General features: G+C 43.2%; 1 protein-coding gene, 1 pseudogene and 1 gene segment (V, D, J or C); 1 reads left to right on the top strand and 2 right to left on the bottom strand.

The window, feature by feature from the left end:
* LOC139016272 (T cell receptor beta constant 1-like) overlaps window positions 1–25,830 on the bottom strand; it is a 36,944-nt gene extending 11,114 nt beyond the window's left edge. Inside the window, 2 exon segments of the C gene segment in view lie at window positions 19,571–19,858; window positions 25,782–25,830. Coding sequence covers window positions 19,571–19,858; window positions 25,782–25,830 — 337 coding nt within the window.
* PRSS2 (serine protease 2) lies at window positions 498–4,234 on the bottom strand. Its single transcript, XM_070424055.1, has 5 exons — window positions 4,195–4,234; window positions 2,962–3,121; window positions 1,343–1,596; window positions 847–983; window positions 498–706 (listed from the first exon to the last, which is right to left on the bottom strand). The coding sequence occupies exons 1-5, from the start codon at window positions 4,232–4,234 to the stop codon at window positions 554–556; spliced, it is 744 nt and encodes a 247-aa protein (XP_070280156.1). The 3' UTR covers window positions 498–553.
* LOC139016640 (acidic leucine-rich nuclear phosphoprotein 32 family member B pseudogene) lies at window positions 5,553–7,432 on the top strand (annotated as a pseudogene).
* Window positions 25,831–26,247: the final 417 nt, after the last annotated feature.

Genomic DNA, 26,247 nt, shown 5'->3' with positions numbered 1-26,247 from the left:
ACAAAAGGCCAATTTCTCTGGAGCTTGAAGGATGGAGACCCAGGGAAGTCTCTTTTCCCCCCAGACACATGGGCAGATTGTCAGGAAGTAGGGCCCCTTGGGGAGCACACGCTGGCTAAGTGCACGTGACAGAGGGATTCAGAAGAGGCCAAGGTGGATGCACAGGTGCTTCCCCAGGTGTGTTCAGTCTGGGTTCAGGTAGAGGGAGGAAAGGGCCTGGCACATTGTGCCCACTGGCACACTCCAGCACTGCACTCCAGTGCCAAAGTCAAGGAGCCACTGACAGCCTTTCGGAAATGTATTTCCTTCTAGAAAACAGCCTCCCCTCGCTCCTGCTTATGATTTTGGATTCCATCTTTTTATTTGCTGGTAAACTAGTATGCCAGGGAGCATCTTTGGTAAGTGGGGCACTTGGTATAAGGGCCGGCCAGACCCGGCTGACCTCGGTGGGAGGGTGTTGCCCAGAGCCAGGCAGGGAAGCAGATACAGACATAGGCTTTCAGATCAGTGTCACTTTATTAGCATAGTGATGGCAGGGGGACAGGTGGGATCTTTAGTTGTTGGCAGCCATGGTCTCCTGAATCCAGTCCACGAAGTTGCAGACCCTGGTGTAGACACCAGGCTTGTTCTTCTGGGCACAGCCATAGCCCCAGGAGACAACTCCCTGAAGCTCTCCGTTGCAGACCACGGGGCCACCAGAATCACCCTGGAGAGGAGGAAGGCACAACACAGTTTATAAGGAGGAAGAAAGAGGGGAGCACAGCTTATGGCCTTAGGGATTCAAATCCAGTCTCTATGCAGGCCATGTGGATGGGCAGGGGTCTCAGCTTGGGAAAGGGCAATCACCTGGCAGGAATCCTTGCCACCCTCGAGGAAGCCGGCGCACACCATGTTGTCGGTGATCTGTCCGGGGTACGCGGCTTCGCACTGCTCCTGGGCCAGCAATGGGGCATCCAGGCACTGCAGAAGCTCAGGGTAGTTGACTTTGAGGAACAGGAAGAGATAAAGGAAAGGAGAAATGAGAGTCAGGCCAGGATGGAAGATGGTAATCTGGGGCTGTCCCCAAGAATCTAAGCCCCAGCAAGAATCAAGGCTATTCAGGTCCCAGAATGGTCACTGCTGAACCCCTCCCTGGAGGTGAGAATGGCAAGTGCTATGCTTGTCCTATTCTGGGTCAACTCCTTGAGACTCTGCATCTCTCTGGCCTCCAGGACGGAGCCTGAGGGTGGTGGACACTTGACATTTTTTGCAGATTGGATGCCGAGGGGGCTGAGCTCAGGCAATGCTCCATTCTGGGAAACATTTGGAAGTCAGAGAGTGAAGAAGTGAGGACCCCACTCACTGCCAGAGCTCAGGGTGTTGCCCCAGCCAGAGATGAGACACTGGGTGCCAGCAGGCGCACAGGAGGTGGGCAGGGAGATGGTGGACACCCGGGAACTGATGACCGCAGGTGAGGAGAGCTTGATCAGCATGATGTCATTGTCCAGGGTCCAGCTGTTGTAGCGGGGGTGGCGGATGACCTTGGCGGAGTTGATGAACTGCTCATTCCCCTCCTCGACCTCGATGTTGTGCTCTCCCAGCCTCACCTGGATGCGACTGTTGGGAGAGGAGAACTGAGGACCTTTTCACACATCCCCACTCTTTCCTGGGATACCCAGCTCCCTGCTCATGGTGTTTTGGGGGTTAAAGCAAACAGCAGTTAACGTTGAAAAGAGACATGGGAAGGCCAATGGACTTTGATAGTTGGCAGGGCTGAATATCAGCACAAGTTTTGCTCCTGCTGTGATTGCAATGGCTCCAGGCAATTTCCCGACCTGATAATCTTCATTTACCAAACTTTACCTTTGATCTGCCTGTATTCATTGTTAAAGGGCAAATGTGTATTCAAAGTGAATAAAAAGCTGACTAGGCCAGAACTTGGTGTGCCTCTCCATGAATGAGGTTTCCACCTGCGCCCCCCGCCCCCGCAATGCCTTCTAAATTCATATTTTTTGTATAGTGTATCTATTGTGCCGTTGGCCCTCCTTCAAGTTATTCTGAACCCACTGCAAAGGTTATGGCAATGGTGGGGCTGTGCCCATGCACAGGGCAGCAGAGGGGTGGGAGGCAGTATAGTTGAGACACCAAGGGCCTTTCTGCTTCAGATGTAGGTGTTAGTGGAGCTGGGATGGGGTGAAGGGGTCCAGCTACAGTGGCTCCTCAATCTGCTTTTCCAGCTGTGCCCCCCACCCCATGCCTCCAATGTCATGGGCACAGATGAGCTTCTTGAAGCCCCAAGGTATTGCTCACCCTCTGTGACTTTGCTATGTACAGCGGTTACTTTTGCTCCCTCCCTGGTCTGGTAAGCACTATCGTTCTGGATGATATAATCCAGTGGGTCTCAAAGTGTTGCCCCAGGACCTTGTTAGACATGCAAAGCCTCGGTTCCCACTCCAGACCTGCTCAACCAGAACCTCTGGGGGTGGGATCCAGGCACCTGTGGTCCAGCAGATCCACCAGGCGATTCTCACCCACACTCAGTTTTGAGAACCCTTGCTCTGAGTCTAGGCAGTGATTCTCAGCTGAGAGCATTCAAAACACCAACATTTAGACACCTCTTCCTGAAAAGTCTGAATTAATTACCTTGGGACAGGGCCCAGGCTTTTTTTTTTTTTTTTAAACACATTTCTTATGTGTTTTTATGTGCATCCACTGGCAAAGGTTACTTGCCTGTTTCCCAGTTGGGCCTTCTACCCTAAATAGCCTCTTTCTGCTCTCATGTCTGTAGCTCTGGCTGTTGTATTTATTTATTTGGGGTATCAGAGTCTTCCTACATGTGTCTCTCATCACCCCCATGCCTGGGTATCAGCTGTCATTGACAACTTCTCCTCTCTATGGTCCTTCTCCCCACCCTGCCCTAGACTGAACCAAGCTCTCCAAGAGCCCCCTCTGTGGGTTTTGCCATCAGGGCCCAGCACTTACGACTTGTAGCAGTGAGCCGCGGACACCACCCACTGGTCATTGATGAGGGAGCCACCACAGAAGTGGTAGCCAGCGTTCAGGGACACCTGGTAGGGGACGGAATTCTCCTGGCAGGTGTAGCCCCCGACGATCTTGTCATCGTCATCAGTGGAGAAAGCAACTTGAGTGGAGACAGGAGGGAGAAGCCAATTCAGCAGGATGTTAGAGGGTATAGCCCGAGCATCTGGCTGGGTCATACTAATTAAGATTCCTTCATAAGCACAGAGATGACGGGCAGCAAGGATGGGCAGTGAGGACACACTGCCATCCCCAGTCAGTGCAATGGATGTGGTTCTCCTGAGTCTCTCCTTGTGTCTGCAGGGCACATAGCTAGGTACCCTGCAGGGATCCAGCCCAGACCTCTACAGGGGCACCAGGAGAATGAGGACACAATAAACATCCTCATAGTGCCCTCAATGTGATACAGCTCAGAATGTGGTGTTCTCACCCACTGAATGCTTCTCTCTTGCTCAACATCACTCATCTGGTCCCCACGACTATCAGAGCCCTTGAGGATCAGGATGGGCTGTCCCAACAAGGAAAACCTCCTGGCTCAGTCACTCTGACTGCACCAGCTTCTCCCATAGTTCAAATCGGCACAGAGAGGTCAGGAAGAGGAGCCCCCACACCTATTGGATGGGACAAAGGTAGGCACTGTTATTGGCTGATAGAGCCGTGATTCTCAACCGTGGCTTTACACCTGAGACCTTAAAATTACCTGGAAAACTTAAAAATTTAATGCTCAGGCCACACATTAGGCCAAAGAAGTCAGAATTTCTAGAGCTAAGACTCTGGCATGAATATTCTTTCAGTCTCTGTAGGTGGTGTTTCTGGGGTTAAGAATAGCCACAGTGGTAATGCATTAATCAATATAAAAAAATAGCCAGAGTGCAGCTAACCCAGAGTTGTCAGAGCTAAGCCTCAAGACCACTGGTCAACTCAATAAACCAGTTTCACCTCACCTCTCTTTCCAGCCTCTCTACTAAAAGCCTGAGATGAATGGATGATGGAGCTGAGAGTGGGTCATCCAGAAGGTGAGAGAGGTAAGGCTTAAAGAGAGCCCAGGAATGGGATAGAGGGGTGTTAGACAGGGGAGAGAGAACATCAGAGCACAGGTAAATAGGAGAGGCACCAAGGTGGTGGAACTTGTATTTCTACCAGGAGGCAGAGCCTGAAGCAACACATGGAACTCACCAGCGGCTCCCACAAAGGCAAGGATCAGGAGTGGATTCATGGTGGCAGAAGTAGAACTGGGTTGGTAGTGGAGAGCCTTTATACCTCCCGAGGTGAGGTTGGATGGCCTCCACTACTCCCTGTGCAAACACACTTGCAGCTTTCCCTTTCCCAGGGTCTTGGATCAACTCTGCTATTTTTGGCCACTCTGTGGGTTTGTGACCTACAGGTGATAAGAACATTTACCTTCAGATCAGAGAGGAAGAAGACCTGGTGATTCATAGACGTATTCCAGGATGAGGAGAACAGGGGAAGCCAAGCCCCACATACAACATCTGGGCCTTCTTAGGCTAAGAGGATGAGGTTTAGGAGAAGAGCAACATGGGCCCTTAGAAATTCTCTGACCTCATGGAGATTTTTTTAACTGATTTTAAGGAAGGGTTGATATTGGTCATAAAGGTGGCTGCTCAGTATCCTGGAGTCCCCTGACAGGAAAGAAGTCTTCTCTAAGTTTCTATATGTGAGCATGAAGACCCTTTCTCAACTCTAAATCAGTGGGAAGGAGGGTCAAATCCAAGGCTTTGAGGAACCAGGTTTGTAACATGAAGGGGTGATGGGAAGGAAGAGGCTGTGTCCCTTGGAATTCTGGGCTTTCAGCTGGCTCTCCTGCCTATCAAAGCCTATGGAAGAGGGTATTTGGAAGGTGGAAAGGGCAAGGGTTAAATTGGTGTCACCAGGTACATTTGGGGGACAGAAGACCACATTCCTCCTCTTCTTCACTATCAGGACCTTGGCCATTCTCACCACTCACCTTATTATAGGGTCTCTTTAAGCAGCCTCCTAGTTGCCATGGGAATCTATACTAACAGTGATGAAAATTGCCTCAATTGCTAAGAGCTGACAGTTTGAGCTAGAATTATGTGCAATCAGATTTTAGAAAGGGGTTGGACAATGATAAAATTGGGTTCTGATCAGAAGATTAGCAGTAGGTAGAAGGATTAGCACATGATAAAGGAGCTAAGTATTGGGTGATCAATAACAAAGATGCAGTGTGTGGGGGGGTGGGGGAGGCGGTGGGGAGTGTCTGGAATTTTCTATTTTAGATGCAATGGCACTACTATGCTGGGATCCATATAGAGTGAATCTTCCCAGAAAATGATTTCAATTTGGAACCTTCCATGGCCACCAAGACACAATTCTGTAATTTATTGAGGCACAATCTGGCCAGAGGGGTATAGAGATGGAAGTAGTCTGTGTCTGAGTCTCTGTGAGCCTGGTTGAGGGGCCCTCTGATGAAGAGACTTCTCAGGTCCTCTGAGCTCAGGGTTAGTGGCGGGGCAGGAGTAGGCAGAGTTCATTGAATTCTATGAAAGGTAGAAATGAGTAAATATTCTGGAGATGAAGAACCAAATGAGAAAAACTCAGAAGTGGTGAGATAGAAAGTAGGTTAGAGGGATGGAGGAACTGAAAACCAGAGTGAATTGGGGGAAATGCCAATGTGAGACCCATGGGGTTGAGAGGGGCCCATGGGGTGTCTTCTGGTCCAGTGTCTGACATGACTGGAAGCCAGCTTCTCCTTACCAGGAGACCCACTGCTGAGAGCCCTCCCCTCTCCTCACTGCATACCCTCTAATCTCTGGTGGGCTTATATCCAGGTGGGAATACTGCTATATTTGTATAGTGCCTGACAGTTTTTAAAGGGCTTTCACACACACCATGCTGATTTTCATTTGGGTTGAGTTTCATGTTAAACTTTTCACAAATGTTTTAATTGTGAGTTATGCAGAACAAAATTATCTCCATATATAGAAGATGAGGCTGAGAATCAGAAAGGTTCTGTCTTGCCTGATTATACAGATCTGAAAATGGTCTCAGGCCTACAGGAAGACATGGGAAGTGCAGAGAAGCATGAGAATCATGGCTGGTGGATCTAAGAGAATGTTTATTTGGGATCAAGTCAGAGGGCAAGCTCCATCCTGATCCCTCCTGATGCTTGTCTTCCTGGCAGAAATAGAAGATGTAATTAACCTTCCACTCCTGGAGGCTAAAGCAAACAGCAGTTAGCATAAAAATGCAAAAAGAAACATTGGAAGACCAAGGGACTTTGATATTCAGCTGGGTTGAAAATCAGCATGAAACTGCCCTGCAGTGGGCTCAATGGCTCAACACAATTTCCTAACCTGATAATCTTTACATTGTTCATCAAACTTTACCTTTGATCTGCCTGTATGCATTGCTAAAGGGCAAATGTGTATTCAAGTGAATAAAAATCAGACCAGGCCAGAGGTTGGTGTGTCTCTTCAAATTGGAGCTGAGGAACCAGACCCCGGCAGCTGTTCAAGACCTTGTCCTGGACAATTGCAAATCAGATGATGGGAAAACTGAGGGCTTAACAGCTGAATTTGTGAACTTAGAGTTCCTCAGTTTAATAAATGGAGGCTTGATTTCAGTTTCAAATTTCCCCAAACTACCAAAATTGAAAAAGCTTGAGCTCAGTGACAAGAGAATCTCTGGATGTTTGGACATGTTGGCAGAAAAACTTCCAAATCTCACACATCTAAATTTAAGTGGAAATAAACAGAAACATATCAGTACCTTGGAACCTTTGAAAAAGTTGAATGTCTGAAAAGCCTGGATCTGTTTAACTGTGAGGTTACTAACCTGAATGACTACTGAGAGAGTGTCTTCAAACTCTTGCCCCAGCTGACCTACCTGGATGGCTATGAACAAGAGGATCGAGAAGTTCCTGACTCAGATGCTGAGGTGGACAGTGTGGATGAAGAAGAGGATGATGAAGAAGGAGAAGATGAGGAGGACGAGGAGAATGAGGATGGTGAGGAAGAAGAATTTGATGATGAAGATAAAGACGAAGATGTAGAAGGAGAAGAGGATGAAGATGAAATTAGTGGGGAAGAAGAATTTGGACATGATGGAGAAGTTGATGAAGATGAAGATGATGAGGATGAGGATGAAGAGGAGGAAGAAAGTGGGAAAGGTGAAAAGAGGAAGAGAGAAACAGATGATGGAGAAGATGTTAAGAACCCAAATAATCTGCAAAAAAACACAAAAGAACTGTTCAGTATTGGATGGACTGCTCATCATATGGATTTGGTAGCTGTTTAAAAAAAAAAAAAGGTAGCTGTGATACAAACCCCAGGAAACCCACCCACTCAAAAAGCCAAAGAATAGTTCCTGTGACATTCCGCCTTCCTCCATTTAGTCCCTTTTTGAAATTCACCACCAAGCTTGGGGACTGCACCCCAACAACATTGAAAGCGTTCTTAGGTTTTCATGTAAGACTCTTGCTGTATCATAGCGTGGATAGCTATGATTGGTGAGTCAACCAGCTGTGGCTACCAGTTATACCAAGACTGTAACACATTTTTACTTTCTGTACAACAAAGAAGCTTTGTAAATTAAATCTTAACATTTTGGGGGAAAAAAGAAAGAGACTCCACCTGGCCCCCAATGCCTTCTAAATTAATACTTCTCATATAGTATTTTCATTTGGGCATCAGCCCCTCTTTCAGATCCTGAACCCTGCCATGAAGGTCTCGGCATTCTACCTGGCACCTGGTCTCAGAGCCTTGCTTGCCATGACCTGGACCCTTCTAGGACACTTCTAAGGCATGGATGACACACCTCTCTGTGCTCACAGGTAGCTGACCCAGGTTTATCCAGGTTATGGAGCCTCAGTAATAGGGGCTTATCCTGAAACATCACCTAATATGCTATTTATTTGTATCCCTTGTTGTGGGGTCTTCATAGAAAGTCCTGGTTTAGAGAATAAGGAGAAATTCTTGCTGCGGATACCAACATGACCTGGAAAAGTATTGGGGAGGTAATTAATCCTTGGTAGGATATAGGAAATTATTTTTGGACAAGGGGAAACATTTTTGTATTGGTGTTTACAGCTCTGATACTGTCTAAAAGGGAACACCCAAGAGCTTGGGGATTTTCTGTGTTTAAAGCCTTAAAACTAGCCTTCCTTTGATATTTTGTGCCCCTTAGAATAAACCATCACAACCACACAGACTATGAGGTCAGTTTTATTCAAAGGAGCAGGAACCACCCTATAGACAGGGAAGGTAGCTATAGGTGGAGACTGTTGCATCATACTCTAGGCTCAGATGTGTAGCATGGATTCAGGTCTGTGGGATGGATTCAAGTCCTCCTTTGCTTCAATTCAATTTGGATAAGTCTATACAGCTCTTGGTACTCTTCAATCTGAACCTTGGATTCCTTTGTCTATTTCTTTAAGACATTCTCTTAGTTCATATTTAGTGCTTAGCATATCAAACCATTGTCTTTTAATTATGATAATATGAAATAGTTTTTATGTGCTTACTATACAAACACTGTGTGAAACTTTCAAGGACCTTTTTTAAAAATTTTATTATCATAGCTACTTATGGGGTTGCCCATTTTATAGATGCCAAAATGAGCTTTATAAAGGTGAAGTAACTTCCTCAAGGTCACACAGCCTGTCATTTGTAGAGATGAATGGTAGCATGGTAGTCTGACTCTAGAATCAGCCTGCTTAAACATAGAAATGTTGACTGCCCTTCCTTTTGTTTGATGCTCAGTACAGCCTCATGAGGTAGGCAGGAGGTATAGTTTCTTCTATTTACCAATGAGAAATCTAAAGCTCAGGGTTGACTTCTTCAAGCTCACCTGGTTAAGGAATAAACAGATGACACCTCTTTAAGCTAAATTCATTTCCATCATGTTGCCACATATTAGATTCTTTCAGGCCTTCCAGTAGTCTGAGAAGTAGATTTTGGTCAGATTACAAATCACTAATTTCTTCCTTTTAATCCCCCCCGCCAATTCAGTTATTTCTTCTCAGCTCATAATCAACAATCAACTCCTCCTTAGGCCTCAGTCTCCTTTATCACTCTCCAGACAGATTGTCACATTCTGGGCTATCTTTCTTCCAAACTCCCAGCTCCTTTCTTCCTCCATTATTTTTCTAAACTATATCTTTTTCCTTTATCCAATAAGGACTATTTTCTTGAATACCTTATCCTGAAGGTCACTGAATCTGGATAGTGGGGGAGCCCTCTGTGTGATCCAGAAAAATCCAAGAGTGAGAGAGACGTGGAGGCATAGACAGGTCATGGCTAGTTGGCTAAATGGAGTAGCCTCTGCTCCTCCCCTAACCCCATCCTATCCCCCACCTTGAAGCCAGGGAGCACAAACATGTTTTATGCCCAGAGGGAACATTTGAATATTTTATATATTCTTTAGGCCTTTATGGAGGGGTGAATAGGAAAGTGGATTGAGGTTATTTTTTTAATGTAAATATAGATTGGTTCTGTACTATAATGGTCTTTCTGTTCACATTTCAGTCACTCTTTGTCCCATCCTTGGACCTACTAGAATTGCTTAAGTGACTCCCAAGGTTATTGGAGAATAAGCAGAAGAAATCGAGCCCTAACCAGTATGGCTCAGTGGATAGAGCGTCGGCCTGCAGACTGAAAGGTCCCAGGTTTAATTCTGGTCAAGGGCATGTACCTTGGTTGCAGGCATATTTCCAGTAGGAGGTGTGCAGGAAGCAGCTGATCGATGTTTCTAACTCTCTATCACTCCCCCTTCCTCTCTGTAAAAAATCAGTAAAATATATTTAAAAAAAACAACAGAAGAAATTGGGAGAGAGCCTAGAAGGACTACCCATGTGGGCCATTGTTATTGTAGCAGCCATGACTTCTCCCATAATACTCAGAGTTTAATGAGTAACATGTGCATTTATTTTCCAGTTCATATTCTATCCAGATTGAGTCCCACAAGTCCAGCCTGGTGATAAGCCAATTGGGCTCCCTCTACTCATTTGGCTCATAAAACTCTAGACCAGCAGTTCTCAACCTGTGGGTCACGACCCCTTTGGGGGTCGAACGACCCTTTCACAGGGGTCGCCTAAGACCATTGGAAAACACATATATAATTACATATTGTTTTTGTGATTAATCACTATGCTTTAATTATGTTCAATTTGTAACAATGAAAATACATCCTGCATATCAGATATTTACATTAAGATTCATAACAGTAGCAAAATTATAGTTATGAAGTAGCAACAAAAATAATTTTCTGGTTGGGGGTCACCACAACATGAGGAACTGTATTAAAGGGTCACAGCATTAGGAAGGTTGAGAACCACTGCTATAGGCCAACCCATATGCAAAAGGCTCTCAGGTCCAAAAGGGAGTGCTCTGTCCACACAGGCACCAACAAACACAGTTTCCATTTGAAGACCCTCCACTTCAGGGCCACTGTGTTTGAGCAGGTTCTGGGATTATGTATCTAGAACCCATAACATCTGTCCCTTTCCCAGCCTTGAAGACAGCACAGGGCCTGGAACATGTTGTTGGGCCACCTTTATATCCAGATATAAAGGTCAAAGCATCCATTCCCTCCCTGTTAGAACAATCTAGTTCATTTTCTTATGGGTTGACATTATCTACATTCAAATGCTTTTCTAGAGTTTTTCTCCAAGGAAGTCCATACAGCTTGGCGAATTTTCCTCTATTTCTGAATTATAGTTCTCTATTAGTGTATTAGTTTGCTAAAGCTACCATAACAAAATACCACAGAATGGGTGTCTCAAACAATGGAAATTTATTTTCTCACAGTTCTGGGAACTAGAAGTCCAAGATCAAGGTGTTGGCAGGATTGGTTTCTCCTGAGGCCTCCCTCCTTGGTTTGCAGATGGCTACCTTCTCACAGTGTTCTCACATTACTTTTCCTCTGTGAGCACAACCCTGGTGTTAACTCCAACTATGTCCTAATCTCTTGTGATATGGACACCAGCCAGATTGGATTAGGGTCCACCCCAATGGCTTTGGTTTAACTTAATTAGCTTTTTCATGATCCTGTCACCGAATTTTGAAGGACCACAACTCATCCATAACACTCTGTAAATAGTTATTGAATTCCCGTGATGTTGCTGTGTTTTTTCTAAGCTATAAGAAAACAGCGATGCAGAAAATAGAAAAGGTGCTTGCTTTAGTGACAGTAATGTGTATTTGTGTGTACAGCAATGGGAGATGGACAATAAATAAGAATATTTCTATTATGTATATATAGCATATATATTTCTATCAGATAATGGTGATTAGTAAGGATTAAAATAGGATAAAGTGATAATCAATGTGAGTGACTGGTGGTTGTGGCAACAGTGCGGTATTAGGTAAGGTGGCCAGGAAAGATCTTTTTGGGAAGGTGATATTTGAGTTAAAATCTGAATAAGAAAGAGTCAGTCATGTGAGGGTGGGGAAAAGAGGATTTCGTTATTGTCTGCTGAGTCTGTAAGAGAAATAAACCAAAACACACAACCATTGCTTTTTAAATGAAATAACCCTGTCATCTAGCATACGGTTTTTACCTTGCCATTGGTTTTGACTTAAAACTGATATATAAAGGATGGTAGTCCTGAGTGAGTGGCTCAGTTGGTTGGAGCATCATCCCATACACCAAAGGGTTGTGGGTTCGATTCCCAGTCAGGGCACATACGTAGGTTGCGGGTTTGATCCCCAGTTGGGGTGTGTACGGGAGGCAAATGATTGATGTCTCTCTCTCCCTTCCTCTCTCTCTAAAAATCATTTAACAATTTTTAAAAAGGATTATCATTAATACATTAATATATTACTATAGAAGTTGACATAAAGTATTTTAATATAAAATGGTGTTTATGAAATATTGATGGATTAAGAGAATAAATTATAAAACAGTATGTATGATATGATCTAACTTTATTTAAATGCGTGATTTAAATTCTCATTTTAGCCCTGGCCGGTATGGCTCAGTTGGTTGAGTGTCATCCCATGTACAGAAAAGTTGCCAGTTAGATTCCCGGTCAGAGCACATGCCAGGGTTGCTGGCAATTGATGTTCCACTTTGACATCAATGTCTCTCTCTCTCTCTCTCTCTCTCTCTCTCTCTCTCCCTTTCCTTTCCTCTCTATCTGAAACTCAATAAAAATATTTAAAAATTCTCATTTTAATAATCTCTGTATATCACAATACCATGCATTTATTTTGCAATTAAAACACCTAAAACTATTGTAATAATAAATAAAATTTTCCCAGAAAGGGCAATAGCTAACCTCAGGAAAGGAATTGCTAAGGTACAATTTCATGTGTTACAGTGAGAAATAAATTTAGGTAGTAACTACGTTGCATGTTTGTCTCTATGTGGCACAGTGTTATGTAGTTTATATGGGTAATTTCATCCCATTCTTATAGCAAACCCTCCTACCTCATTTCGTGGGTTTCATTATTATCGTCATTTTACATATGTGGAGATATGTAGAGGAATTGTGTAACCCTTTCAAAGTTAGACCCAGTGATCAAGCAATAGAGCCAAATTTTAAACTCAGGTCTGTCTGATGCCAGAATTCAAGCTTCTAGCCAGTGGTTTAATGCTTCTTAGGAGAAACCTGTGCTGTCGTATAAAAAGGTGCTTCTGTATGTGAATTTGCCCACTTCTTGGGGAAATGGGAGCATGAGGCAGGAAGGGAAGCTGGCACTGGGCCCACTAGATCAGTGTTCAGCAAACCGTGGCTCGAGAGTCACATGCTGCTCTTTGGTCCCTTGAGTGTGGCTCTTCCACAAAATATCACGTGCAGGCACGAATGTACAGTGCGATTGAAACTTCGTGGCCCATGCGCAGAAATCGGTTTTCGTCCGGGGCGAGTCTATTTTGAAGAAGTGGCGTTAGAAGAAGTGGGGGGTGTTGGTCAGTTGGGCGACAGGAGACGCGGTGTGGGGGAGGTGTGCTTGATTCATGCAGGAGTTGAGTGAGCCAGTTAGTCAGCAGTCTCATGTGCAGTGGTTAGTGCTAGTCTCTTCCGCAAATCGCACACGGGTGACAAAAGATCGACGAAACAAGTACACAAAACGAGTGTGGATGCGAGAGTTGGAAGGGGTCGACCTCAGCGAAAATACCTCAATCAGATTGAGGACGCTTTTAGCAAAGGACAGCTTAGGAGTACCCTAATTAAGTTAATAATAATGTACCTACTTATATAGTTAAAGTTTAAAAAATTTGGCTCTCAAAAGAAATTTCAATCATTGTACTGTTGATATTTGGCTCTGTTAACTAATAAGTTTGCCGACCACTGGACTAGATCCAATAGACTCATATGTGGATCCCAGAGGCCCCCGAGTTAGTATGTGTGGAAATTTGGCAAGACCCACTGGCCCTTGTAGTAAACTAGGAGGGAGATGGAAATCATTTCTGTATGAAGCCAGAATATAGGAAGGGCTACATGCTTAATGAAAGGACAAATGAACAAAATAATTCCACAGGCAGTTAACGAGAAGTATTATGTTTCCTGGTTTGGCTTTGGGTGGAGGATTTTAAAAAGTTTCCTCTAAATATTCATGGTGTTGTGTTATCAGCCCTTCAGGGTTTGGGATAGACATTGTATGATCAAGAAGATACACACTGAGAATTAGCAAACCAAATGATATCAGATATATTGCATCCCAATTGTTTGATAGAGGCAAAAATAGATATTTCCCAGAAAACCCATCATATTCCAGGATTTAAAATATTCCCAAAGATGAATTCATAATATCAAATTTTATGATGCACAAAAAAAATAAGTCACCCTGAGTGAAAACCAGCAGAACCTACCAACAAGAACACCAAATGCAAAAAGTCATCAGGAGTTGGCATGAACAGGTAAAATTCTGAATAGATGCATAATATCCTTAAATAAATAACTTCAAAAAACACAAGGAACAAGGTGCTTTTAAAAATGACCATTCCTATTTTTAAAAGACCCAAGTAGAGTTCTTAGCAATGGAAATTTATATAATTTAAATTAAAGAATCAACTGAAAGGTTAAATGGCTTATTGAAGCTGAGGTGTGAATTAGTAAACTGGAGAGCAGGTCTAAAGAAATTACCCATAATGTAGAACAGAGAAGCAAAAGGAAGGAAAATGGGGATGAGTAGACTAGAATATGACAGAGTAAAAGTTGAACAAGGAGTAGGTCTACACTTCAGGCCATCTCTTCTTCTATAAAATTATGGGCTGAAGTTCCGGCCCTTCTGAGGATTACTTTTCACCACTACCATCAGAAACACACTGTATTAAACTGTAATGAGCGTTCTAGAACACAGTGCAAATTTATCCCATGAAGCCTTGGGTATGAATGGAGGGGTCAAGGTGTGTGAAATAGGAGTGGGTACTATGAGACTGAGGCGTGCTCTTGAAATTAAATTGTCCCTTCTTCCAGCTATGCTTGAGTCTGGTCTTGGTTATACATTTCCCACGTATCACAGAAAACTCTGTGCTTGTCCAGCCTTCCAGTGTTACTGATCAGATGACATCCAGTTCTGAATGTGGGATGAGGCATTCGGTCAAAAGCCAGGAGCAGGTTTTCAAAGGACAACAAGTTATTGGCAGGTGGAAAAAGTATGGCTTTACACCCAAACTCTTTGCATCAGCCTTGAGGAATGCCAAGGGCTTCACAGAGCATCCCAATTGGCCTCAGGCACTTCAAGAACAACTGAGCCTGCGTGGTCTCTGGCCCAGGTGGCAGGGCCGCTTTCATCCCAACCTTGTTTCTGCTACACAACTCTCTTGTGCCCACCCAGGGCCAGCCTTATAGATGATGTAGTAATGGACCCAAGCAGCACACCCAACTGCAGTATATGTTAATTCCAAAGTCCATAGAAGCCCACGAATTATTGCACTTCTTATTGCATAGTAGATGGTAATAAGACTTATCTCTCATATTAGAGGGAACATTCTGACATGTCCCACACATCTGGACTACTTAAAAGCTCACCAATGTGGCAGTTCCCTGAACTTTTGCAGATTTTACATTGTTCTGGTCTGCATATGTCATATACTGAGGCATCTAGAGTGCTTTATAATTTCTATTCACAAAGAACAGTCAGCATAATACCATGAGTGCAATGGGCCAGTATGCTATCAAGATGACTAAGGGCTTTCTGAACTATATTGATAGAGAACAGACTAAATATAGCATTGAGATGAAATAGTTAAAGGGTATTTATGAACTTGTCACTTGAAGGCAAACTATATTTGATTGTCTTTTCTGAGCATTTCTAAGCACTCTTCTGGAGGAATTTATCTTCAGGCTCCCAGTAGCCACCTTTCGTGTCTGTGGATAGGCCCTCCAGCTAGTCCCACACATTTTCTCTCCATCTCAGTCTACACATTCATACTCATAACTACCCACAAACACACAAACATCTGTCTCTGCCTGGAAGCTGTGGTTTCCTCCCTCCAGCTTGCCTCGACAGAGCTCATCTGGATGAGAACTGGGGAGGAGGGAGATGGGCAGGAGGAAGCTGAAGTTCTTGCTCAGATCTCTGATCTGTGCCCCGCACTGTGTCTCCAGCGCTGCAGAAGTAAAAGCTGCTGTCTTCAGGGTTCACACTGTTCACAGTCAGAATGGAGAACGTTAGGTTTGGGCGGCTGATGGAAAACTTGTCCTTGGTAAATCCACTTTCATAAGTGGCCTCAGAGCCCTGATTTGCCGTTGCAATCAGTGTCAAGCTCTGTCCAGGAAGCTGTCGGTACCAGAACATTAGGGCAACTTGGCTATCAACCTGACACTGGATTGTCACCGAGGTTCCACGTTGACAGATGTCCCTGAGTGGCTTTTGAGAGAGGAGAGCACCAAACACAGAGCCTGGTTGCAGGGAGATAGAGAAAGCCATGAGCGATGACCACCTTGTACCCAGGAAGGAAGCTCTTTTTACTATTTGCTCCAATGTCACCTTTGCTCCCAAAGAACCCTGTGGCACTGCCTCCATTTTGTTCTTCCAACTGTTATTCTGTCATATCCTATAATCCAACATCTTCCCTCTCCTCCTCCCCCCATTCTCTAACTGGTGGCCTCAGACCCTCTACTCCTCTATTCAACATTAATATTAATCCCAGACTTCCCCACCCAATAAGGCTTGTACCTTGTCCTAGGAGAAGTAGTAGGAAAGCCAGCATCTTTAGGTGATATCCTCTCCTCTTACATGAGAAAAGACACTGAGAAGTCAAACTCAATGTCATCTTTCCTCACCACTGTGTAGTTCCTTTCATGTAAATAGGAAATTGAGTTTCTGCAAAATGTGGAGAAAATTAGTCTGCCCCTAGTGGAACTGTGTAACTCTTCACTCACAAGGTATCCCAGTATGTCACTGCCATCATCCACTATATGTCCACCACCTCTCCATCCATCATTATTCAGTGCCATGTATGTGCTACCCTTTGGGTATAAGCAAAAATGGGATGCAGCACTGACTTCAAATAACTAAAGTAAAACTTTAGAATATGAGGGAATCTTATAACTCAGAATTTCCACTGTCTGTTGAGTCTTCATTGTCCCAAACCATCCCCATTATTCCTCCCTCAACCCATACTCTAGTAAACTGGCCTCTACTCCTGTTTTCCTCCCTCCAAATAAAATACTTTATTGTTCATAAAGGTGGAGCCAGTATTTTTGTGCACTTACTCCATGCTTCACATGTATGATTTCAGCCTATAAATTAGGCTGCTTAGGCACTATCATCCTATTTTTACAGATGAGGAAAACATAAAGATCTTAAATAATCTACCCAAGTTCACATAATCCAAGAGTAAGTGACACAGGCAAAACTCAAGTCCATGTCTATGTGACCTCAAAACCCAATGTGAATATCAATACCGTCAAGGATGGTCTCACTTTGCAGTTGTCTGAACTTAATAAAATCTGGTGAATGAATGAGAATGACAGGCCAAACACCATAAAGGAAACAAGGACCTTTAGAAACAAATTCTTGTAAAACTAACCTACCTTATATCTTTGATTCAGAAAGTCCATCTAATTATACAACGGTTCTCAACCTGTGGGTCACGACCCCTTTGGGGGTCGAACGATTCTTTTACAGGGGTCACCTAAATACATCCTGCCTATTAGATATTTACATTACGATTCATAACAGTAGCAAAATTATAGTGATGAAGTAGCAACGAAAATAATTTTATGGTTGAGGGTCACCACAACATGAGGAACTGTATTAAAGAGTCACGGCATTAGGAAGGTTGAGAACCACTGAGTAAGATGAACTCTTAAAAACATAATGGCTATTTTTAGGTGGTGTTAATATTACATTAGAAATGAATATAGATTACAGGATTTACTCATATTTTGGAAATATGAAACTGGAAAAACAATTTACCTTATGATCAAGGAAATGCAGCATGTTAGAAATAACAATATTTCAGTAACCCTTTCTGCTATGGCGTGTGTGTGTGTGTGTGTGTGTGTGTGTGTATGTGTGTGTGTTTGCAGCCTGTACATCTAAGGGTGGTGCCAGAGGCAGTGAGTGATTTAAGACAAACCCTGCTTAGTATACTGATGAAAGGTATAGAGTACCCCATTTTTTTCTTGACATCTAAGGGTACAGTTTAAAAATTTAATCAAATATATCAAAATTTCTGCCAAAATAACCCAAGATCTTTTTCTAGTTCATCCTAAATCCTAAAAATTACCAAGTGACTCTTAGTCTTTAAAGAATTCCAAATCTTTCCCTCTCAGTGGTATTCTTTCTTTTATAAAACAATAGCAAAGACATTCTTCTCTCTTTTCATTGTCTTCAAACAGCACTCGTGTCTTTAGACTTTTCTTTCAGAGGTGTCATGGTTACTGTTATCGTATAATTTTAATGTATTTATTTTTGAATTCATGCACGTGGTTAAAATTTCAAAAAACACAAAACTGAGCAAAAAGTAAGGTACCTCCCCCAGAAGCAACTGGTCAATAAGTTTGTTGTGTCTGTTACTAGAAATATTCTTGACTTATTCAAGTTTACAAGTATCTGATTGGTCTTCCTATACCTTTCTGCTTATTTTATTAACAATGTATTCTTAACAATACATTGAAAAGTTTAGTTTATATCAGAACATACATATTTGCCTCATTATTATTTCCCATTTTATTATGAGAATTTTAAAACCTCTATAGAAGTTTAAAGTCTTATATTGAACATTCATGTGCCCACCACTTAGATTCTACCACCTTGATAAAGCTACTTTTTGCTTTATCATAAAACTATCCATCTACCCATGTACATTTTGGATACATTTAAAAGTTAATTAAAGGCATACTTCACTTTTAAACACTTAAGCATGCATATAATTAACTAATGTTCAATATTTATTTATGATTCTTTCTAAAGGTAAATTTGCATACAGTAAAAGACACAACTCTTAAGTAACATTAAATAAGTTTTGATAAATGCACACACCTGTGAACTCTACCAAGCTTTCCAATACTCTTCTTTGAAGTTATAATCTTTTACTCTGTTTATTTTTTCACTGAATTTCTTGGGGGTGACATTGGCTTGCAAAACTATACAGATTTTAAGTGTATAACTCAACAAAACATCATCTGCACACTGCATCGTGTATCCATCGCTCCAAGCAAAGTATTTCTCTTGTATTCCCAAAGGACTCAATTACTATTTACAGACAGGATAGATGTTTCATTCTTTAAAATGCGGGGATATGCCCGGCTGGAATAGCTCAGTGGTTGAGTGTCGACCTATAAACCAGAAGGTCATGGTTTGGCTCAATTCCCTTTGAGGGTTGTGCAGGAGGTAGCAGATGGATGATTCTCTCTCATCATTGATGTTTTTACCTCTCCCTTCCTCTCTGAAATCAATTAAATATATTTTTAAAATACACAGATACTTTTCCAGATGATCATGTGTACAGAAGTAACCTAATTTTTGTAACCTCTGCATCATAATTTATTCCTTACCTGTTTCTAGTAAAACATTAGTGACCACTTAGAGAGCGTGGAGAATGATTGCTTTTTATTAGAGTTGTTCTAATTTTAGATTGAATAAACAGAATTCAAATTCCACATGCTTTCTCAATCAACATAGGGAGAATAAAATTCATCTGAAGGAGGAGTTTAGCTTGTGTGATGCCCCCTAGTGAAACATTGGTTAAGAGCAAAGACATGGAGCAAAGTGGCAAATGACAGTAAAAGGGACAAGAATAAGACAGGAAGAGAAAAATTGGTAAAAAAAAAAAAAAAAAAAAATGATAGAACAGAGCTTCTTCCATGTAAATATGTGTGAGGATGTTCCCTCCTGACTGGGGTAGAGTCTCATGAATTTAGTCTGGGGATAATACACAAGTCTGGTCAGACTAACTTCGAAATGGCCCCGAATTCAGAAATGATGGTGCATGGGGCATGAAAAATATCCTGTGCTTTGCAGGCCAAATTGTACGCCCATGGGCTTGGTTCCACTGAGTGGCCACCTTTGTTCAAAGTAGCCGGTGTAACTCAGCCCTGAGTTAGGGTCACCTCCCTCTGGCACATGCCCTTTTTGTGCAGAGAGGATGTGGTTGGCCAGCGCTGTGGATATACTGCTGGCACAGAGGTACACAGATGTCTGGTTGGTGCTGGCAGACCCCAGGATCAGGGAGAAGTCTTCCTTCTTCTTCCTGGAGACACTGTACCCATCGGGGAAATCTCCTTCCTCATAAATGTCAACCCCATATGAGAAGTGGAGCAGCTGCAGCCCCAGAACTGGGTCTTGTCGATACCAGAACATTCTTTCATGGTCCATATCCTGTAAACATTCCATAAACACTTTCTCTCCCTTTCTTTTGATCAGATATCTTGGGACTTGGGTTACTTCTGCATTCATGAGACCTGTGAAAGGAGGATAAAGGAGGTAAGAAGGAGGTCATCAAGAAGCTTGATGAGGGAAAAGTATTGTATCCAGGGCCTAGAAATAATAAGTTAGGAGTTCCCCACCAACTTCCCAGACTCACCTACTCCCAGGAAACAAAAGGCCACACCACAGAGAAGCCTGAGTCCCATGGCAGGTTTGAGACACAAATGTATTTTCTCTGAGGCCAAGGTTACAGGCTGATCATCTCTGATGTCATTGTCCCTGCCCACACTCATGATCCCTCAGCAATCCTCAGATTCTAAGAGAATTTATAGTAGAGAGACTAGAGCTAAAGCCACCCCTTTTCCTCATAGGAATGTCAGTGTGTGTGTGTGTGTGTGTGTGTGTGTGTGTGTGTAGAAAAAAGCATAGCAAGCCTGAGACAGCTATCTTAGAAGGACCTGCTTACAGGGTAGGCTCTGGGATTGCATCTGGGTATCTGGATTTCAGTAGTGTCCCTGCTGTTTAGTTCATTGTGTCTAGGCTGCTGGCACAATGTGGTTTATGTTGAACACCCACTTTGCTTCTTTGAGTCTGGAATTTTGGGATGTGCCAGGGAAAGGGTACCTGTTTGACCACCTGTGTTAGTTTGCTAATGCTTCCGTAGTGGGTGACAAAAACCAGAAATTTGTTTTTCTCACTATTCTGAAGGCTAGAAGTCCAAGATCAAGGCATCAACAGGATTGGTTTTTTCAGAGGAACAAATTGGCTTATAGCAGGCCATCTTCTCCCCTTGTTGTCACATGATCTTCCTTCTGTGTGTGACTGGGTCCTAATTTTCTTTTCTTTTTTTAAATAAAGACACCAGGCATATTGGAAAAGGACCCACTCCAATGACCTCATTAACATAAATTACTTCTTTAAAGACTTTATCTCCAAATACAGTCATATCCTGAGATATTGGGGCATAGAACTTCAACATATGAATTTTGAGTGGATGCAATTCAGTCCATAAAACCAGCCACCAAAAATATCTGGGTGCTGAGTCTCTGGTGGGCTTCTCTGGGCAGCAACACTGCACACAAGTTACTGCATTTTCATAGCTGAGGTGAAAGTGTGTAGCCTCATTGGAGGGAGGGAGTGTAGGACATCTCATATAGATTCCTCCATACTCTGCCTAGGTCTTTTCCCTTATGATCTGGCTGTGTATCCTTACCAGGTCTGTGTCATAAACCTTTGCCATTCTGTGTGCATGACCAGAGACCTCCTGGGGAACCTGGGAAGCAATCATGAGGTCTGAAGGGTAAGAATGTGTTTGCTAAGTGGACCTGGCAGAGAAAACGGTGTGTGCAATCTGATGGTAGTTAGGTGACAGTTTCCAATAAAATGCAGTTATAAAATAACTCCAAATAAGGTGTTGAGCCCTGAGAAGGGAAATTCAGGACCAAGACCTGAAATTAGAAAAACAGTTTGAATGGAAATTAAAGTAGGACTGGAGAGTCCAATGCTGTTGCTGGTGAGAGTGGTGGGGATGGGCAAATGCAATGGACTAGAAAGCCTGTGGGGCCCTGGACAGAGGCCCTGAGGACCACCTTGTGTTTAAGGTAGAGAGAATCACCCTCCAGCAGGTGGTGCCAGGGAAGTCAGATTGGTATCAGGTGAATTCTGATAAAGAGTCTGGGCCATCCTCCATCCTGGGATGGACTCTTACTGTCTCCAGTAAGGTGAGGTGAGAAAGGCTTTTTGGGGGGCAGTAGCTTCCCCTGGTAGGGGCAGGGCTCAGGAAGGCATAGCCACCTCTCCCCTTGTGTCAGCCCTTTCTGTGAAGAGAGGCAGTGCTGAGCAGTGTTGTGGGTTAACTGTTGGCAGATATGTCTAGATATGTCTGCAGGTTAAGAGGGATTCTCAGTATTACTTTAAAAGATGCCATATCTCTTAGAGACTTCCCATCTGTTGCTTTCGCTGACACCAACGGACTAATAGATTGATTGTGGCCTCATTCCTGGCTCTTGTCTGAATCAGCACATATAGGTCATAGTACATATTTTGGTCACATCATAGAGATGCCTTCTTTTCAGACCCGGAAATTTACTATCTGGGATTTTAGTGACATCAGCATCCACAGACACTGTGGATGAATTGAGCTGGTACCTGAAGAGAGAATTTAGGTGTGACACTGATGTCTAACCACCCGAGAAAGACCTATAGTGTAGGGGTGTGGCATACCAAGTTCAAGGACATCCTATTTGTTCCCATGTACCACCTATTCTAAGGAGATAAAGGGCTACAAATCAGATAGAAGCCCCAGTGCTCCTGGCAGGTGAGTTCATGGTGGGGTGTCTGTGTTAGCTCTGGTGTTACTCAAATAAGACATGGGTACCAGTGAGCCAGCCTGTGACATAATCATCTCTGCCATATGTCTGTGCTCAAAGCTACCTTCCAAAGACAAGAAGCGTCCATGCCCATTTTCTCCATAGCACCTGAAGGGATTTTCATGTACCACTTGTCATCTTGGAATGAAAGTAGCTGGTGGCCTCTGTTTAAATAAGGTCTATAGAAGTATATTCATATTTTTGTTGCTTTCTTAAACTTTAAATTTCTATTTATTTTTTTCAATTACAGTTGACAGACTGTACAATACTATATTAATTTCAGGTGCTTAAAATCCTATCTCCTTGCACATTGTTTCAGCATCACACCAATTTTTATTAACGTAGAGCGATTAAGTTTTCTAATTATTTCCACAGCCCAGATGAAGCATTATCATTTCTAGTGTCTCCCTCAACACCTCCTCAAAATTGCTTTTACAAATTTACTCAAATCTTCACATTTATATTCATTCCACTGACTCTTCTGTCTTCAACAAGCCTTCTTTGGGAAGGCCATGCCAGAGTGTCCCTTCTCCTGAACTGACATTAACTGTGCTCTGTCCCCTTCAGTTGGATGACTGAGGCCAATCTGTCAGTGAGGACTGAGACATAGAAGGGAAATGGCTGTAACATCCACACCCATTTTCTCTTTAACTCTTTCTCCAGATATACACCATTCGATCCATCCTGTGCTCTCTTTTTACCTTCCTTATATTAATCCATACAGTGAGATGTTTTGTTCTCCTAGTTCAGCCCAGGTCTAGAATATGTTTTCTGTTCCATGCTTTTATTTTCTTATTCTTAGACATCTCCTTTTACTCTTTTATACATTTATTCAACTAAGAACATATTTCATATCTATTTTTCATGTTAAAGGAACTTGTAGGCAATTCCAAACAAAGAACTGGGAGAAAATAGTGGCTTCTCCTAAAAGGAGGGTGAAGGGTAGACCAACCCACTCACAAAACTATAGCTCTTGGAGGTATGAGTTGATTCGGAGCACAGCTGGGTGTGTTTTTTTTTTTTGCCAGAATTTGTACCCTGGATGAGGTTCTCTGCATTCCCCAATTCCATGTTATAATTACAATTTTAGTGACTGTTTAAGAGGAATGTATGTGATTCAGTGAGACTTTCATTTCAGTCTCTGCTAGACATTGGGGATCAAGAAACAGAACTGCAGCCCTAGCAAGTTTGGCTCAGTGGATAGAGTGTTGACCTGCAGACTGAAGGGTCCCCCATTCGATTCAGGCCTTGGGCATATGCGTGGGTTGCGGGCTCAATCTCCAGTAGGGGGCATGTGGGTAGCAGCCAATCAATGATTCTCTCTCATCATTGATGATTCTAACTTTCTCTCCATGTCCCATTCTCTCTGAAATTAATAAAAAATATATATATATTTAAAAAGAAACAGAACTTTAATCTTGCCCCTCAACACAGAGAAAGAAAAGGAAAAGCTTTTATCTTGTTTTTCACTAATTGAGCTACCCCTTTGCTGTCAACTACACCTGGAGTGATGGTGGAACCTGCGGGAAGCAACAATAGGGTGTGCCAGATTGCATTGCCTGGTGAATAAAAGGTACAGAACAGAAGCCTCAGCAGTGTCAGGCAGGTAGTTTAGGGCCCATTGGGAAAAGAAGAGGATCCCACGGTACAGTGGCACCCAAGAGAATTAACAAATCCTTGTCAGGGTGACATATGGCACAGAATAAACCCGAGGCTGGAGTAGAGGAAGAATAAACTCCACTAGAAACATGATTTGTCTTCTTTATATACACATGTGAAAGCCCCTGGAATCTTCCCAAACTGTATGGGAGAAGACTTTGCAGGGGGCTTAGCTTCTGGACCAGTGAGAGGGGTGCTGGGGAGCTGATCTAAGAGAAGATTGATTCACTCATTCACTTAATACCACTTTCTTCAGGCACTCTGATAAGGGTGAATATTTTTTAAAAGTAAACAATATAGGCATGGTCCTTGCTCTCATCAACCTCAATGTCTATTATTAGTGTAAATTTCAAATTACAAACAATTGAGTGGGTTAGTTGCCATGAGGATAGAGGTTCAGGCTGTCATACAAGCATCTAGCAGAGGAACCAACCAAACTACTCAGGAATTCAAGGACATTTTCCTGGAGGAAATGACTTCTCAATTCATATGCAGAAGAATTATTATTAGTAGAAATCCAGGTAAATAGGAAGAGGAAGGTGCTTCAGGTAAGATGAACATTATAGGTGATGAGCCAGGAGTGAGTCAGCATAGGACATAGTTGGTCACACGAGAGAGGCGGAATATATCTGGTAGAAAGGAAGGCAATTGTGGTAACTGTAGAAAGAGGAAGTTCACATTAGGATGATAGGCAAGTATGCACACACCACATCATTAGAAGGAGCTGAGAGGCTTGTGAAGTAACTTAAGCATGAGACTTTAGCTGGTAAATGGAAGACCCTGATGGGTTTTAAGCTCAAGAGAATAGATTGTGGATTAAACCAGGTAGCAAACTAGAAAGGAGGGTGACTACTTGAAAGTGGTTAAGGAATCCAGATGAGAGATGAGGTTTGCTGGACCATGATTTTATCAATGAGGTTAGAAAAATTAGTAAAATTTGCAAAGAATTTAATATTTAGAAATGTGGAGGGTGTGGCCACGGATTAGGTGTGGAAGGAGAGGACATCTCTGGCTCAGGCATTTTGGTGGACAGCAAGACACTTTGCTGAGATGTCAGATTTAGCAAAAGACTCAGAACGTGCTATTTCCCTGGTGAAAAAACACCCAGGAATAGGACCTATGATATGGGACAACATGTTGTCGAGTACTTGGATTGGTATGGACTGTTCTTTGGGCAACAGTGAAGGTCAGTAAGGAGAAAGGATGTCAGAGTGTATACGATTCCTTGTCTAGGAAAGGAATCCCTTACCCCAGCTCTAGCCCAAGCACAGTTAGCTTGTCCTGCCTGACCTTTGACAAGCTCATTGGTACAACAAGTGAGAGCAGGACACACTGCAGAGGGTCTGCATCACTCAGAGCCCCAGAAGCTGGGGACTTGGGAGGGACTTCTATGGGCACTGATGGTGGGGAAGGTTTTTCTCCTGGTTGGGTGGGGCCTCCCTAGGGAGGAGCCTCCTTGCTCTGTGGCTGCCCTTTTTTGTGTGGAGAGCAGCTGGCCATGCAGTGCTGTGGTTACCTGCTGGCACAGAGATACAGAGAGGTCTGGCTGATGTTGGCTGACTCCAGTGTCAGCGGGAAATTCCTCTTCTCTGCTCGAGACACCGTGTACCCGTCAGAAACCTCTCCCTTTTCAAAATGATCAACATTAATTGAATAATAGATCAGCTTTAGACCCAGCCCTGGGTCTTGTCGATACCAGTACATCAATTCGTGGTCCATATTCTGAGAACAAGTCACTGTCAACTTCTTTTTGGTCTCTGTGATGAGGTGTCTTGGGGTCTGGGTCACTTTGGCTTCTGTGGGACCTGTGAGCAGAGGAGACAGAGCTAGAGTAGCCGAGGAGGGTGCCTGTGCTGTTGTATCTAGGAAGGGACTCCAGCTAAGACCTGCAAGCTTTGGCCAAGGGTTGCCCAGGTGTTCAGGGACTCACCTGCTCCCAGGAGACAAAGCATGACACAGCCCAGGAGCTGAGGGCCCATGGCAGCGTCACACTGGTGTCTGCCAGCTCTGGGGGCTCTGGTTGGTTTCTGAAATGTCTGCATCTGGCCCTCATTTTCAGGAGAGAAGCCACTCCCCTTTTCTCAGAGCTTTGACATTTAACACAGGCAACCAATACAAGCCAACGTGGGAGGGCAAGCTTGTGGTCACTGTCATTGTCCCTGCTCTGCTTTGATGCTGCTTGTTTCTAAGCATTTGACAATGTCTTTTATCTATATGCTTTTGTGAAGCTTGGCAAGTCCTTTCTGTATTGTGCAACTTTATAATGAAAATTGGTATAACATATTGAGTATCACTTAGAAATGTAAATACAGGAGACTCATGCTATTATCAATGCTGTACTTTTATATGTAGAAATCCTCATTTCTATTCTGCAGAAAAAAATCCAAGTATCTTCC

Source organism: Myotis yumanensis, unplaced genomic scaffold (genome assembly GCF_028538775.1).
Source record: "Myotis yumanensis isolate MYYU_CA2020_CCGP unplaced genomic scaffold, mMyoYum1.0.hap1 SCAF_9, whole genome shotgun sequence".
NCBI lineage: Eukaryota > Metazoa > Chordata > Mammalia > Chiroptera > Vespertilionidae > Myotis > Myotis yumanensis.
Note: the sequence above shows the minus strand (reverse complement) of the source record. Positions and strands in the feature narration are given on the sequence as shown.